Source organism: Guyanagaster necrorhizus (genome assembly GCF_019112545.1).
Source record: "Guyanagaster necrorhizus MCA 3950 unplaced genomic scaffold BT62scaffold_15, whole genome shotgun sequence".
NCBI lineage: Eukaryota > Fungi > Basidiomycota > Agaricomycetes > Agaricales > Physalacriaceae > Guyanagaster > Guyanagaster necrorhizus.
In genome coordinates, this window is record NW_025064894.1 from 1,106,803 (window position 1) to 1,119,609 (window position 12,807).

Sequence of the window (12,807 nt, forward strand, 5' to 3'; positions counted from 1 at the left end):
AAGCTGGAGTAGCAAACAAGAAAGCTGATTTCCTCAGCTGCAGGGCAGATCATAACCAGGGAGGAGACAACAACAAGGAAGTCACATTATTGCTGCTGGAACACTTCCAGGCAATGATCATGCCAACAGAGGACGAGATGCATGAGCACATCAAGAGCACCACATGAGACCCCCACAAGTGGGATCAAAGAATTGCCCCATCACTGAACCATGAACAAGGGCTAAAGAAAGAAGGGGGATTGATCTGTTATGATGAATGGATCTATATCCTGAGGGATCAAGGACTACGGGGTGATATCATTGCCACATGTCATGATCATGCAACTGCTGGACACCCCAGGATCACTAAAACCAAGGAATTAGTCTTGAGGGAATATTGGTGGCCAAAAATAGACCACAATATCACCCGATATGTCAAGGCTTGTGAGGTTTGCCAGTGAGGCAAGACTTCAACACAACCTAGAGCAGCCCCACTGCACCCAAATGAAGTCCCTTTGTCACCATGGACCCACATCTTGGTGGATATGATAACTGGGCTTCCCAAAAGTGACAGCTATGATGCCATCATCATCATAGTCGATTGCTTCTTGAAGATGATCATTCCGATCACCTGTTCAACAGAATTGACATACAAGGGATGGGCAAAGATACTATGGGATGAGGTTTATGCCAAGTACGGCATGCCTCAGATAGTGATTTCAGACAGAGGACCACAATTCATGTCTAAATTCTTAGACAATCTATACTGGCTCCTCAATATCAAATGAAATGCCTCAACGGCATATCACCCTCAGACAGACAGCCAAATGGAATGGGCCAATGAGGAAATTGAAAAGTATCTACAACTTTTCATCAACTATCGACAAGACGATTGGATAGAATGGCTAGCATTAGCAGCATTCCAACATAACAACAGAGTTCACTCAGCAACAGGGAAAACCCCATTCTTTGTGAACTATGGATGGAATCCACCAGTAGCAGAAACTGGATGAGCTTATACAACAACACCAGCATCAAAGGATTTTGCAACTTCAATGGCAAAAATCCATGAAGAGACCAAAGCAGCCCTCAAAAGAGCTGCTTTAACAATAAAAAAGGCATATGACAAACACTGATGAGCACCACATCAATATTCAACCAATGACAAGGTCTGATTGGACATGACAAACCTGCATTTACCAAGACCAAAACAGAAACTTGCAGACAAACAAACAGGGCCATTCAAAGTCCTATGCAAAATCAGAAATTCCGCATACAGATTGCAGCTCCCCGCAACCTGGAAGATCCATAACATCTTTAATGAAATATTATTGACACCATATGTGGCACCATCCTTCCCAAACCAGAAACAACCACCACCCCCACCACCAGAACTCATCGATGATGAGGAACACTATGAAATCGATGAAGTGCTAAACCACAAAACCCAAAAGGTTAAAGCATGAGGAGGAGGCATAAAAACAACTGTTGACTATTTAGTCAGCTGGAAGGGATATGGACCAGAATCAAATCAATGGGTCAATGAAAAATACATGAATGCAGAAGAGGTGATTCGGGACTATGAACACAGAATCAATAAATTGGACACAAAGGTGGTCATGTTCAATATTATATCTGCAAAAACAAATGCAGCAACAATAGGAAGGGAGATGATATCTAGCCAGATATACATCAACCAACCTGCCGACAGCAGAAAACATGTTAAAGAGGATGATGAAGATGACCCTGCGACGGACGAGCCAGAAATGGTGGGGACATACAGTGAAGAGCAATGCACCACCTCTTCAACTCATTTGAAGCCTGCCAGTGAAAGGCTGAGAGGTCCAGCAGATCACCCACCTCCTTCCAGCAAGGAAGACTTACCCTAACTTAACCATTGGGATGATGGTCTTAAGAAGGGGGTAATGTTACGATTTTCTCTATTTTCTTTTCTTTTTCCTCAGAAATAACCCCTATCTCTGCTTAGTCAGGGCACTTAGGCTAGCACTTAGGACCATGGGAAAGCTTGGTCAGCAACCCAGTCAGTCATTGTCTTATCGTATGGCTGTGCACTGTGAAGGGAGAGACAATACTCCTTTTGTCACTAAACAGCAGTAACAGCAATGACAACAGCCTTTGTGGAGAGCCTGGCAACAGCAGGGGTAACAGCTCTATGACAGACAATATCTTTTGTGAAACATTTATTTATAGCACAATAACAGAACAGTATTTAAGTAGCATAGCTCTCACTGTAATACCCCAGCTTTGAGCTAAAGTTTATTCTCTACCATCCTATCTCAAGCAACTTGCAAATGCCTTGATCACACACCTCTGTTAACACATCAGTGAACTCAGTCAGTCTAACCCAAAGTGCAAGGTTCTGAACTGTTTATCACATGTTAATAGTCACATGGAGTTTAGGCTTAACAATTAAACCCTCTATCAGTTGGTTCAGACCAGCTTGGCTTCTGGAATGGTCTGCAGACTTCTCTGCAGGAATCAATGCTGGGTTCAAGTTTCTGACTTTTAGTGTCTTGGTTGTAGTGATAGTTGAGATTCCTTCTAAACCTTCCAACTGCTTTGAGGATGTGATCACCAATGTGATAACTGTTGAGATCAACATCTGAGAAGAGTACTGAGTCAAAGGGGATCTGGGTTTCTGGGGCTGTGTTATAGTTTAAAGCCAGTTCAGCAGTATCACCAAGAGAGTCTCAAGCATGGTCTCCAATCTCATGCTCAGAGAGGGCAGTGGAAGGGTCAGAAGAAGGCACAGCACCAAAGAGGTTGTTGGAGAGGTTGTCAGTAAGGCCAGCCAGGACTGGAGGGAAGTGCATCAGGATTTTATTGAGGCAATGCCTCTGCTGCTGAAAAGAGAGGCTGTTTCACTGAGGTAGTTGGGACAAGTACTGGAACTGATGGATCTGGCCAGCTTCTTCCTCTTGTATCTTGTCAGGAACTTTCTAAGTCAGCTGGAAGATGGTTTCAGGTACAGGCCCACCTATGGGCTTGTTGGAGATTCAGTGAGGCTCTGCTGAGAGGTCATAGAAGGGGAGGATGAGCAAGACATTTTGCCTGACTCTGTATGCAGTTCAGAGAGCAGTGTAGTATCTGATCAATCAGGCAGTGATGAACTGGTTTCCATAGCAAAGATAGATAATAACAAAAAGCCTGAGCAGAGTGCCAATAATAGCACTCAAGAACTTGAAAAAGTTTGATGTGCAGTTGGAGACTGATAGCATTTAGCTTCTTTCACACTAATATATATAAGGAAAGAGAAACAAAAAGCTTCAAGCTAATTGTTAGACCTGCTTAACACATAATCAGAACATGTGATAAACTGATGCTGTATCAAGTTTGTACAGTCATGTCAGAGTCCACTTATATATGCCCCAAATGTGTTTAACAAGGCCAGTGCAAGTTAGGCTTGAGGGAAGGAAGCAGTATAAATAAACTTTAGCTCAAAGCTGGTCTACTAAAGTAAAAGCTATGCTACTTATATACATTTCTGCATGTGATAAATACAGTCTCTACTAATTGTGCATTTCTGTACTATGGTGCTATGATGTCTGATCATTGAGTGCAGAACAATGGGGTATTGTCCATTATCAAGGTATTTGTTGTGCATTGAAGAATAATAGCACAGGCTGCCTTTTGTGGCTAAGTAATCATTCCATGCTAGTCAATAAGTGCCTTAGATAAGATAGACACTCTGATAAGATAAGATCAAAGCTAAGATAAGCAGGAAAATCATAACAGTTGGAATCTCTCTGAATAAAATTGACCTTGACATTGCCATTTTTGATGAGTTCTCAGATATAGTGCTCATGGATACTGATGTGCTTGACCTTTTCATGAGCCCTTGTACTGGTGGTGAGCACTACAGCATCCATATTGTCACCATAGAGCAGTCTGGATCATAGCTGTGGAAGTATGATCTCATTCAGCCATGACAACATCCACATGAGCTGTTTAACTGCCCATGTGAGGGAAACATATTCTGCCTCAATGGTCAATAATACTATGGTAGTTTGACATTTTGCACTCCAACAAACTGGGGCACTGGCTATGGTGAACACATATCCAGATGTTAACCTCTTTGTATCATGACATCCTCCAAAATCAGCATCAACAAAGCCTACAGGCATGAGGAATTTGGTCTGAGAGTAGACAATTCGATAGCTAAGGGTGTTTTTGGTATAGCCAAGGACATGAAGTGAATCTGAAGCGAAGGAGACCGCTACGTTAAATGATGGTGGTGGTCAGAGACACTGAAAACGACCGTACCTCGATCAAAATATGTGGTGTCGTTCGCTGAGGACTTTTGCGCTTATTCCGCTGGATCTTCGTCTTGAGGTAGAGCTCTCCAGTGTGTCATCCCTGGGTTGGTCTGGAAATGAGACAACACACTAACTGGATAGCATAGGTCTAGACATATCGTGAGTTGGCCCCACATTACGTGGCTGAGGAGGCTCTGGTCGAGGTATCGATATCAACTGCCATATACTCTCGCGTGCAAAGAGATGCTGACCATAACACAGAACCCGTACCCAGAATCAACAAATACATTATGAGGTAAAGCGACTACTACCACCCGAGGCGTTCCTTCGTCCACCCCCAATATTTGCCATTCTGGTCGATCTTGTCACACAGCCTCTCTCCGCGGTCCAAACTGTTTATCTTCTCCATATCCTCTTCATCCAGAGCGGGAAGCTAAAGAACGAGGTCAATCAAGAAAGTCATCAAAAGAGAATCGTAACCACTAACGTTCATATTATCCTTCTGCCTCTGTTCCTTGTCGCTCTTCGGTATGATGATCATGCCTCCTGCGATTTGCCATGCGAGGATGACCTGCGTCGGTGAGACACCGTGTTTGGCAGCTATTTCGTTGATGATGGGATCTTCACGGATGACGTTTCCGTGGCCTGGATGAATCTAGTCAACGGAGGCAATGATCATGGAAGAGCGTCTTCACCTCCAGGAGAGTACGCCACGGTAGCGATGCTCTTCTCCTTGTGGTAAGCGATGAGATCGGTCTGTGCAAGGTAGGGATGCCGCCTGAAATGATAATTCTTCGAACCGTGGGTACGACAATCAGGTCAGAACATACTCTATCTGGTTCACGGCTGGAATGATGGTAGCTGTTTGGAATAGCTCTCCAAGACTGTGGGACTCGCCATTAATATGAATCCATGGGAACACGGAACTACATACGTCTTGATGGAAAAGTTGCTGACTCCGATAGCCTTGGCCCTCCCGCTAGCATATATTTTCTCCATTTCGGCATAGGACTCGTTGAAGGTGGGAGAATCGAGGGTGGTTACAGAGCCATCCGGATCTCGTAGATAATCCGTCCAGGTACCTGAAAGAGGCGTGATTCGGTAAGGGATGGCCATAGGCCAATGCATGAGGTACTAAGGTTGAGACACTCAGACTGGCGTTCTATCTGAGGGATTGGAGCGTACCAGGTCCACGTAATCCATTCCAAGGTTTTGGAGACTGAGGTCGAATGATTCAACCACACGATCCTGCCGGTTATACCTGTTCTAAAGTTAGCAAGCTTCAAAAAGAGAAATACCACAGAAAGCACGGTAGTTTGGTTGTAATAAAGAACGCCTCGCGGGGAATACCAGACTCTCTTACCGCCTCGCCGATGGCCTTCTCTGTACCTGTAATTGACATTCAATGTACAGACCAAGGAGGAAACATTAACCCAGACTATATATCAGGGCTGTATCGATGTGCCTATACCCCGCCTTCAATGACGTTCAGTTCCCGAAACAGAAGAGCTCGGCGAGCTCACCTGAATCGCCGTCAGTATCCAATCCTTCGTTGCATCACATGCTTCAACCGTCATTGCGCTCGGACCACCACCAATACCTAGATATATGAGCAAGAAATCGCTGTATGCAGGTGTACTAACCTATGATTGGTATCTTCGTACCGTTGTTGAGCTCAATGAGGGGAATTGGAGGCATCGAAGTGACTGAGGATTCTCTATTACCTGAGAAGGATGCTTTATATGCATGGATTCCGGGTCGTTCACAGCATCACGGTCTTTCGTAGTCCGCAGAAAACGTCCGATTCCCAAGAGAGGATGCAAATAGAGCATGTCGATATCACGGGTCGAGATACAGAAGACAAAAGATAATTCTGTCAATCCAGTTGATAACGGCTACACATCTCCGGGCCGGGATTGAATTGAACTCGTCCCGGCTGAATGGGCTTGGAGCTTGCCAGCCCGATGTCTCATTAATTTTGGGTTAATTCTCTTTCTTGGAACTGAATTTCATTTCAAAAACCTCTACAGTTTCTCGATGCTACGGTGCTAGTCTTGCCTATGCTTCTGCGATCGGTCACACTTCGATGATTGCTCAATGCCGACCACTGGCAGGTACTACTTTTGCTACACCATTTTTTTTTCATTCCTTGCCCATCTTAATGTTGAAATTTAGGTGCTGGTGGTTTGGAGGGAGGCATATTGGACTCGAAAGGAAGGTATATTTCGTCGTACAGAGTAGGGACAGTGGGGGTTCCAAGTCAAGTCGATAGGTATGAAAATGTCAAAGTATAAGGTAAGCAGTAAATATATATAAATAGAATATGACATTAAAGCCGTGAAAACCGAATCTCAACACGTAAGGCTTGAACTGGCTGGCTCCAGTATTCTACACTTATCACGGATTTACCAGCAATAACCAGACATGTCTCACAGTTATCTCATCCCGGATTTACCGGGGTGAAATTCTCGGCATGAAAGGACGCGCGTCGAGGTCGAGCTACCTTTCCGGGGATAGTCTTTTCTCTCCAACCATAGCATGCCTGCGGTCCAGCAACACCCCGACACAAAAATACTTGTAACTGGACTGAATGGTTACATTGGCTCCTGGATTGCTCGGACCTTGCTTGAACGGGGGATAGCTGTTCTGAGTACAGTGCGGAGCGAAAACGAGGGTAGGCATTTGAAAGAGCTCTTTACTTCCTATGAGGAACGGTTCCAGCTTGTTCAGGTGCCCGATATTATGGTGGTGCGAACTTATCGTTCATTCATGATATACTTTCCATGAACTGATTCACTCCACAAGATGGTGCATTCGATGAAACCGTTCTGGATGTGGACGGTGTCATTCATACAGCTTCACCCGTCGTATTGACTGCCGTGGATCCAGGAGGTGAGATATTTCAACTGGCCTCATTTCCTTTTGCTCAGTGAACACTCAAATTAGAGGTTATTGGACCGGCCATGAAGGGTACGCTTGGCTTACTGACCAGCGTCGCCAAGTTCGGGTAACCATGTCCTGTTTATCTCCTGACGAAATATATTAATTTTAGTCGACTAGAACAAACGTTCAGCGCGTGGTCGTCACATCATCATGCACCGCCGTCCTCCACTTCCCCTCCGAACCCACGGTTTTCTCCGAGGCGGACTGGAACGAGCAAGCAGTCAAGGAAGTTGAAGAGAAAGGAAGTAATGCCTCTTTTGCCGGAAAGTACTGTGCGTCTAAGACTCTAGCGGAGAAAAGTAGTAGTGATCCTCATACTCGATTTCCAGGGCGCTTATCCGGTGAATACAGCTGCCTGGGATTTCTTTAATGAGAGAAAACGCACATTACCTTGGGACCTCACGGTTATAAATCCACCGAACGTAGGTTCCTGCCCCAGCATAATAATTAAATCTCATCTCTTCGACCCCTCTTCTTAGGTCTACGGTGTGAGCGCCCGCTCTTCTTTCCTTTTTATTTTTGCCGCACTCACCAAACACATCAGTTCATCAATGAAGTCCCGAACCCCCGATCCCTCGAGTATGCCATCAACGAATGGTACAACGTCGTTGTCCGCGGGGACATGAGTGCCGAAGACATGGCATCCAAAGGGCATTGCTGGGTCGACGTGCGTGATTTGGCGGAGGCGCACGTCAGGGCGTTGTTCGTAGATGCTGCGGGGGGCGAGAGGATCATCGTGTCTGCGGGTCCGTATGTATGGCAGGATTGGTGTGAGTCTTTCATCTCTTTCCCTTCTGCACATTGGAGACTTACGTGTGCGCGAAAGTGGATGCTGCAAACTCTTTGGCTATGCAGTCACGAACGCTACCTGTAGGTGTGCCGGGTGCTGGAGCGGGGGCTAAGTATCTGATGAGTTATGATACGGGAAAGCAAGAGAGGATATTTGGGCTGGGTTTTAGAACGAAGGCGGATACTGCGAGGGATGTCTTGAACCAGTTCGCGCACCTTGAGTGGTGAATCTCCTTCATAAGTATCACTACGAACCGCACGTATTTTATTGTTGGATACAAATTTGAATTCATGGCGAAAATATTTGACAACTGATCTCGAAAGCAATCAGAGTAAAGACAAAGAATGGATTCAGAAATCGTGCCCGCGAAGCCACCGCTGAACCATGGCCAAAGATTCTTTCAGCTTTCATAAGGGGCCTGAAGAAATCAAATTAATCGTCCTCTTTCACACTCAGGCTTGAGAGAAACATACGAACCATCTGCCCCGCTCCATCAATAGTGGCAAATGTCAACCCCTTCGCGCTCCGCATCTTCCCAGCATGTTTCTCATCGACATACCACTCCTTTAGTTCCTCCCTCGCAAACTCCCTCTGCCCACTCCACCCCAACGCGATCGTCCACCGCTCGTTCCCAACCCAATTACATATCCAATCGTACGTGCCCGCGTATATGAGCACCCTTGCGCCGCGTTCGAGAAGGACGGAGACGTAGTCGTTGGTATCCTGGACAGCGTGGAAGTCGCTCCCTACGTCATGGTTGCACGACGTGAATTGGCAGTTAGGGAGGGATCGACACCGAGGAGGGTGCAGATGACGGGGTCATCGAGATATTGGAGGATGTATCTAGAAGGGAGGGAATCAGATAAGGGGAGAATGAGGAGGTGAGGTGATGGACTTGGTCATTGGGTAGCAAAGCGTCACAGAGATATCCCCGTCGCATTTGTGGCTCATGTCGTATGGGTTCATGCCTAGTGATTATTAAGAGAAAAATGGAGACTGAGACTGCGTACCGGTTTGTCGTAAGGGGCGCTGAGAACCGAGCTGCAGAAGGAGTATGCAGCGCCGCAGTTGATGGAGTCGAATTGGTCCACGGAGGATTGGGTCTTCCATTTTTTGCATCTTGGGAGCTGACGAGACAGTAAGAGCAGCTGGCAAGGTATAAATGGATGTATGCACACAGCGGATTTCATATAAACATAGGTTTTGATATCTAGGGTTGGCAGGACGGAGGCTGCGGTGCATTGCACGTCGAAGTAGGATGGAAACGTCGTCATGCTATCCGTTATTCCGTTTCCTTGTTGAACAACTAAGAGCTCCGGGACTGGAGAGATAGATCATATGTACATACCTATCATTACAGACGCGAGGTTGATAGGTGTCTGACCAGCGGCCAAGAGCTTCGCGTTGTTATCACACACAGCCGAGGCAAACAGAGGGAGGTACCTTCCCTGTATGTCCAATAAACAATGACGAGTCGGAGAGGATAAACTGCAAGACATACACCATATGATCCGCCTGCTATATGAAACGGTCTTCCTTTGAACTGGTCAAAGCAGCTGAAGAAAATAGTAACAAACGCAGCGACGTTTTGCGTAGCATCTTCGGACGTACTCTGCAGATGAAAACATTCTCAGACCATACAGTGTTGGGAAAATGTGCACCTACGACAGTTTCGCCATACTCGGCGTAGGAGAATCCAATATCGATGGGCTGATCAATGAAGAAAATGTTGGCGTTGGTGTTCCAAGAATATGAATTGTACTTGGGCCCGCCAGAGTCGAGGACACGCCAGGGACCTAATCAGGTTGGCGAGATGAATCAGCCTTAATTTTATACGTCATCTTTGAGCTTACCTAGTTCCATGAATAAACCAAGCGATGAGGAGCAACCCGGCCCCCCGTTAGTCTAGAAGATCACATCGTCTTTGTCGGGGTCGCATGTGTTCTCGAAAAAGTAGAAAAATAGGTGGCGGGCTTAGATGTCTATGTATCCGGTGTATGCGCTGCGGGTATCCCTTTTTGTTAATTGATGGTAGATGAGGCGCGAAGCTCATACCTTACATTTCCGTCACAGGTCAGTTTTCTTGATCCTTACGGAGTGGTCGGGGTACATGGGATGATCATAAAAAAGGAGAGAGAGAGATTGCGGATGTGGGAAAAGGGCATCATTTCCGTTGTTCAGAGCCGTAGTAGTTGATCTGTTTACTGCCAGAAAGGTCTGTATCGCGACAGTAGAGCAGAAAAAGGAAAAGACGTAAAGGAGGTACGACAGCAGCATGAGAGAGATTGCAAACAGATGATGATAACGGCCGGGCCAGAAGCCGCTTTGTTGCTTATCGTGTATGGCTGAGAATCCAAGCACAAATATATGGTCAGTTTCGTTCCCTTGGCACATGCGACGATAAGACGATCCAAGCGTGGTGGTACAGAAAATTATTTTCCACGGATAGAGACCCTTTCACACACTGAGCAGTAGGGATCGCAGACCAATTGCAAATCAGTGTTAAAGTGGGATTATGGACCGGAAAATCCGGGCCGGATATTTTTTCAGGGAAAGACTGCCGTGTCTCAACTTCCACTTGACCAGGAAACTGCAGCACAGAACAGCGTAGCCACGCGCTCTCAGTCTCCTCAAATCGATGCTGAGTTGCCCTCACCTTTAAGCGACGCATCAGCCGTCCAAGGTAACTACTTCTTCAGTGGCCCTTCCCTTCCTAACGCGATTGAACGTTACAAAAATAGCTCCGCCGGCAGTTCTAAGACTGAACGCAAAGTCTCGATCTTGCTCGTAATGGGGCCCAAACCTGAAAAAGGACCGCATACCTCATGGCATGCGCACGAAAACTGTCTCGGGGTCGAGTGGGAGGACATATGCTGCTCGCGTCAACAGTTTGCAGGCCTTTTGAACGAAGAGAACTGTCGTGATTTCATATATCCACTCAGCCTCGCCCCCGGGGAAGCCCCATTTCAGCGACGGGCCAGAAATGGTGCCAATGGTATGTTATATAGTGAGTAATACATGCTGTTCGATTTGCTCGTTTTTGATGGCTTTCAGGAGACGTTCTCGCTTCCCAGACACGCATTTCATCTTCGTGACGAGGTGTAGTATCAAATCTTTCATCGAGAAAGTCTGCTCGCCATTCCGATCTTGGAAAGCTTGACCAATATACATGCATTATTGCTCATCTGACGGACCCATCAAGTGACAAGGTCGAGATCCCTTTTACCGTTGTCATCTCTAACATTCATACCCAGGTCCTCAATCCCATCCCTCGCTTCTCCTGCCCATCTCACTACATTTGTCTCAGGAATGCGCGAATTGTAAGACCGCCGTCTTGTCCGATATCGACGAGATGGAGTACACCGCCCAAAAATTGCGTGTTATTGAGCACCTTGACTCCAATGATATTCTTAGGAAGAAATCCGGGCCTTGTGAGTTCGTTTTCACTGCTGGTATCCGGATAGAGTGACTCAGTCTCTTTCTTAGCTGATCCATCATTTCCCTACTGCCCATGGAGAGAAGTAGTGCCTCCGGTGGTGCCAGATGTATCCATGGACCGGAACATTAAGCACATCGTCATTCCCGGCCCTCCCAACCAGTTCTCAGTAAAATCTTTAAGATCCTGTTAGAAGTGGTTACTAGCCCCCGAATCAAGAAAGTACAGTGACTTTGAACAAGCTGAGGTCTAACCTGTTCTCACTTATCTCCTCCAAGTCCAGCATGTCGAAGTCTGAGATAGATGAAATGGTCAATTCCTTGAAATCTGACCCAGTGGGAGTGAGCTGGATTGGGCTTAAGCACTGGCTTTTCAATGGCGGTAGGTATGGACTAATAGAGCAATGCCAAGGGCATGACAATGTACTTGTACATTGATTTTAATAATAAATATCAATCTTCTGAAGCCCTACAGCTTTGTATCTAGTGGCATACACCCCCAGAGCTTTATTTTGATCAGAAGATATGATAATGTGCCTTTTCTCCATGTACTTGCCTCACATTTGTGATAGAGTAGATGCTGCAGTTGGGGGATCTACTGGTGAGATTTGCTATCTGGACATCCTTCCACTATGAGAGTATGTCAAACTTGTCAGAATTATAGAATTAAAAGACTTGTATATACATCCAGAAAGCCTGGGGCTTAATGCTAGATCAAGGCTTTGAAAGCACCATGACAAGCCTTGAGCCCTCCAGAGCTGGCCTGACCTGACTGACAGTGGTTTCAGTGCACCTTACCTTTACTTAACACTCAAAGGGGTACTTCCTCCACTCAGGAAGCGTGCAGATTGCTGCTATGCATACATATTGCTTCTCTAGACTCTACCAAACGAAGGTGTGGAAGAACGAGCATCAAGAGATTTGCACTCAGATAGCGAGGAATTGAAGAACTACGGTATCATCCTTCAACTAAACGCCGCTTATGAACCGCCTATGAACCCACGCGATGGCACGTTCCTTTCTACCTTGTGAAGTGCGATATGAAGAACTCTAATCATATCAAAACTCTGAAGAAAGAGCATAGACAATCGCATCCGTCCGATAATCTCCCCCTTGTCGTCGCCGTCAACTATCATGTCGTATCTAGGACGCTCTACGTCCTTTGGCATCGGTGTATCGGGTACAGCCCCACTAGGATCAACATGACACCAACGCGAGAGTGGAGATGGGGCAGCTCGTTTTTCTTCGGTTCTCCATGGACCGAGCGTCTCACTTGAGTTGAAACTTATACGTGGCATTTGAAGGACATCACGAATGGTACAATATTCAATTTGGCACTGACAAGGGCTGAGATATCAATATCTATATAAGTTGCTCACTGAG

General features: G+C 46.1%; 4 protein-coding genes across 4 annotated transcripts; 2 read left to right on the plus strand and 2 right to left on the minus strand.

Moving 5' to 3' along the window:
* Positions 1–4,263: 4,263 nt before the first annotated feature.
* On the minus strand, positions 4,264–5,954 carry BT62DRAFT_1077077 (Aldo/keto reductase; the record flags this gene model as incomplete). Its single annotated transcript, XM_043179270.1, has 11 exons — positions 4,264–4,450; positions 4,508–4,689; positions 4,744–4,901; positions 4,952–5,034; positions 5,087–5,140; positions 5,191–5,390; positions 5,442–5,517; positions 5,567–5,645; positions 5,696–5,732; positions 5,780–5,856; positions 5,900–5,954. 10 exons carry the CDS (start codon positions 5,952–5,954, stop codon positions 4,564–4,566), a joined length of 945 nt encoding a protein of 314 aa, XP_043038923.1. The 3' UTR covers positions 4,264–4,450; positions 4,508–4,563.
* An 840-nt stretch (positions 5,955–6,794) lies between these two features.
* On the plus strand, positions 6,795–8,216 carry BT62DRAFT_897224 (D-lactaldehyde dehydrogenase; the record flags this gene model as incomplete). Its single annotated transcript, XM_043183293.1, has 7 exons — positions 6,795–7,017; positions 7,062–7,148; positions 7,203–7,263; positions 7,317–7,498; positions 7,551–7,621; positions 7,744–7,969; positions 8,026–8,216. 7 exons carry the CDS (start codon positions 6,795–6,797, stop codon positions 8,214–8,216), a joined length of 1,041 nt encoding a protein of 346 aa, XP_043038924.1.
* Positions 8,217–8,339: 123 nt separating this feature from the next.
* On the minus strand, positions 8,340–10,101 carry BT62DRAFT_981280 (alpha/beta-hydrolase; the record flags this gene model as incomplete). Its single annotated transcript, XM_043189585.1, has 11 exons — positions 8,340–8,393; positions 8,467–8,735; positions 8,756–8,832; positions 8,885–8,957; positions 8,993–9,116; positions 9,168–9,283; positions 9,338–9,437; positions 9,491–9,601; positions 9,655–9,785; positions 9,843–9,894; positions 10,084–10,101. 11 exons carry the CDS (start codon positions 10,099–10,101, stop codon positions 8,340–8,342), a joined length of 1,125 nt encoding a protein of 374 aa, XP_043038925.1.
* Positions 10,102–10,555: 454 nt separating this feature from the next.
* Positions 10,556–11,628, plus strand: BT62DRAFT_194271 (uncharacterized protein). The gene is made up of 4 exons (XM_043180005.1): positions 10,556–10,672; positions 10,731–10,984; positions 11,089–11,420; positions 11,476–11,628. Exons 2-4 carry the CDS (start codon positions 10,780–10,782, stop codon positions 11,512–11,514), a joined length of 576 nt encoding a protein of 191 aa, XP_043038926.1. The 5' UTR covers positions 10,556–10,672; positions 10,731–10,779; the 3' UTR covers positions 11,515–11,628.
* The last annotated feature ends 1,179 nt before the right edge of the window (positions 11,629–12,807 follow it).

Bases quoted from the DNA above. Each gene is read 5' to 3' on its own strand.
- BT62DRAFT_194271 (XM_043180005.1), top strand. From the start codon at position 10,780: ATGGGGCCCAAACCTGAAAAAGGACCGCATACCTCATGGCATGCGCAC. The intron at 10,985-11,088 runs GTATGTTATATA...CTTCGTGACGAG, and splicing joins GGCCAGAAATGGTGCCAATG to GTGTAGTATCAAATCTTTCA. The intron at 11,421-11,475 runs GTGAGTTCGTTT...TCTCTTTCTTAG, and splicing joins TAGGAAGAAATCCGGGCCTT to CTGATCCATCATTTCCCTAC.